The sequence below is a fragment of the Sphaeroforma arctica genome, assembly GCF_001186125.1.
Source record: "Sphaeroforma arctica JP610 unplaced genomic scaffold supercont1.4141, whole genome shotgun sequence".
Taxonomy (NCBI): domain Eukaryota; class Ichthyosporea; order Ichthyophonida; genus Sphaeroforma; species Sphaeroforma arctica.
In genome coordinates, this window is record NW_014036417.1 from 1 (window position 1) to 2,694 (window position 2,694).

General features: G+C 43.4%; 2 protein-coding genes across 2 annotated transcripts; both read right to left on the reverse strand.

The window, feature by feature from the left end:
• Window positions 1-8: 8 nt before the first annotated feature.
• On the reverse strand, window positions 9-328 carry SARC_14095 (hypothetical protein; the record flags this gene model as incomplete). Its single annotated transcript, XM_014291772.1, has 1 exon — window positions 9-328. A coding segment is annotated over exon 1 (310 nt), but the record flags the coding sequence as incomplete, so codon positions are not given.
• A 1,141-nt stretch (window positions 329-1,469) lies between these two features.
• SARC_14098 (hypothetical protein) lies at window positions 1,470-2,149 on the reverse strand. Its single transcript, XM_014291773.1, has one exon. It carries the CDS (start codon window positions 1,992-1,994, stop codon window positions 1,485-1,487), a length of 510 nt encoding a protein of 169 aa, XP_014147248.1. The 5' UTR covers window positions 1,995-2,149; the 3' UTR covers window positions 1,470-1,484.
• Window positions 2,150-2,694: the final 545 nt, after the last annotated feature.

Sequence of the window (2,694 nt, forward strand, 5' to 3'; positions counted from 1 at the left end):
ACATATACATTTCTGGGGTAGCCTTTCTTCTTTCATCTCGTAATCGAATTCGGGTTTCTGGGGCGGCTTTTCTTCTTTCATCTCGTAATCGAATTCGGGTTTTTGGGGCAGCTTTTCTTGGTTCATCTCGTAATCAAGTTCAGTCGATGAGAATCTCTTCTGTGATAGGATATACTCGTGAAGCTCATCCTCTGGTTCATCGGGGCCCTGTCCGGTTAAGAATATTTGTACAGCGCTTACAGCGTCATTCTTGTTGTTCATTAGTAGCGTCAGAGTATCTTGCGCCATACGCAACACTGTCTTCTCCCTCATACTCATTATAATTTGCACCCGCTTCACATTGGAATACAATTGAGGTTCAAAGATCAAACTTCGCATGAAGCCCATGCACGCTGTGAACCCGACTCCGCCACAAACCAACGTGATGTTCGCAAATTCATTGAAAACAGGAGGTGTTTCATAGACGAAGTCTAGGTGAACTATCGGGCACTCGCCACCCAGCTTAAAGAGCTCGACCAATGACCCAGAGACTTGATGTAGAAAGTGATTCTATCCTCTGCGGGGCTGCTTCCTATCGTTATAGGGCGCCACTGAGAGGTGGAAATTGCTGGAATGTTGATATACGCGAATTGTATCGTTGTGAAACCAATTGTCTTCCCTTGTAGGTCAGAAACGTCGAGACGAACAAATCTATCTCCGTATACAGTTATCTTCGACTACCCCACATCCCTTGTGCATCTGTACAAACGAATTGCCTGATCAATAACCCATAGGCCAATTGTGTGTAAGAGGATTTGCCAAAGTCGACCTGCATGCCAGACGACAGTGATAAAAACTACTACGTAAAAGTGATGGGACACGAAGAGCCACTCGTAAAATCTCCGACGGAAGAATGGTAGCGTAAGCACACCGAACACCACCAACGCGACACTGAACCAGGAAAACCATCGGATTGGTTAAATTTTTCTTAATGTATTCGGGACTGCTAGTGAAGTCAGACCGCAGGTATCAATACAACAAGGCACCGTGAACTGTCGAAAAGAGAAGGAACAAATATCCGATAAATCGATGCCACTTGATACTAGCCTCCCAGGATATACCTATTATTTTGCCAAATACATTGGTGCGACCTATAGGTAGAGTCAGCAGCGAAATTTGAAGATTTGCAGCGTTGGCTGCCACGTGCACAGCGGCATAAATTCTAATACACACGTCTACGTCATAGCAGTCGGTTTCCCTTTTCGACGACTTGGTGTCGTGACTAAAGTGAACCATCCAGAACACCATTAGGAACAAATACACTATAGCAGCTAATAAAGATCCTATTTCGTTCGGAAAGATCCAAGTCGCAGTGCTCTCTTAAGCATCAATCTGGAGGCGCGGTACTCTTTGGCCAAGACCATCGCTAGACAAGTAGTGAAGATTGTGGCGTATAAAACTAAGACCTCTCTGTATATTGTAAACTTATTGTAAACTTGATTTCTTTAATTCGTATAAAGCCATTGATAACCTTCCACGTGGCTTTCGGTAGGAACACGGTGATCAAAAAGCACAGCGGAATGAACAAAAAAAGTGAACGAGATACTGATAATCCAGCTCGATACCGGACGCTGCCACTTGGACACCAACTTCCGGCAGGCTATCATCATTAAAGTTGTGGCCAGACGTACGGACAGTGCAAACATGCCCCATGCATTAGCTATGATAAATCCGTATTTGGTTTCATTCCAGACATCTCCCCACAAGAGAAAGGCTGCCGTTCCAAATGATATCGCAATGAGTGCTAGGCCGACTACCACAAGAGTCTGATTACGAGGTGAGTACCAGACTAGTGTGAATCTTAAAGCGTACAAGAGGGGGAGGCATATATATGGAAAGGCGAAGGTGTAGACAACCAGTCCAATCAAAGGGATATTCTCAACACCCGCCATCATTAGTTGCCAATATGAAATGCTCTTTTTCGCTTCGTCACACTCAGTAGAGTCTGCTGACATACATGGCGACTCGGCAAAATTACAAAGCCTATAGCACTTATAGGTACTAGTGCCACTGCGAGAAACGAATACAGCACCAATCGTCACTCATAGCAGCCATCATGAAACCCGAATCCGTTCAGTCGTCATCCCACTCTTAGACTTTTACACTGGCAGCTGCGTCTTCGAATGCAACACCCACAATTTTTCTAAATCCATATTATTTTGTTGCACAATCCAAGTTAATATTTAAGTCCAATGAAATCAGTTAATTTCTATATGAATTTGCACAAGAGATATCCTGAAAATGCCAGAGGATGCACCAAGTTCATCGCCTATTAGTCAAGACGGAAATAGACTCAATTCAAGCTTCATTCTCAGTGGCTACTGGCTAAGCTCAACTTTTCAAGCTATAGGGTTTAGTATGTACGTATGTACTGTATGTATACATACTTACATACATACATACACAAATACATACATACATACATACATACATACATCCATAAATACATACATACATACATGCATGCATGCACGAATGCAAACTTACATGCGTACATACCTACGTACATACATACATACATAATGCATGCAAACACGAACGCACGCCCGCACGCGCGCCCGCACGCATGCATGCGTGCGTGTATACATGCACACACACATAAATACATACATACATGCATAAATACATACATAGATATACATACACACACACACG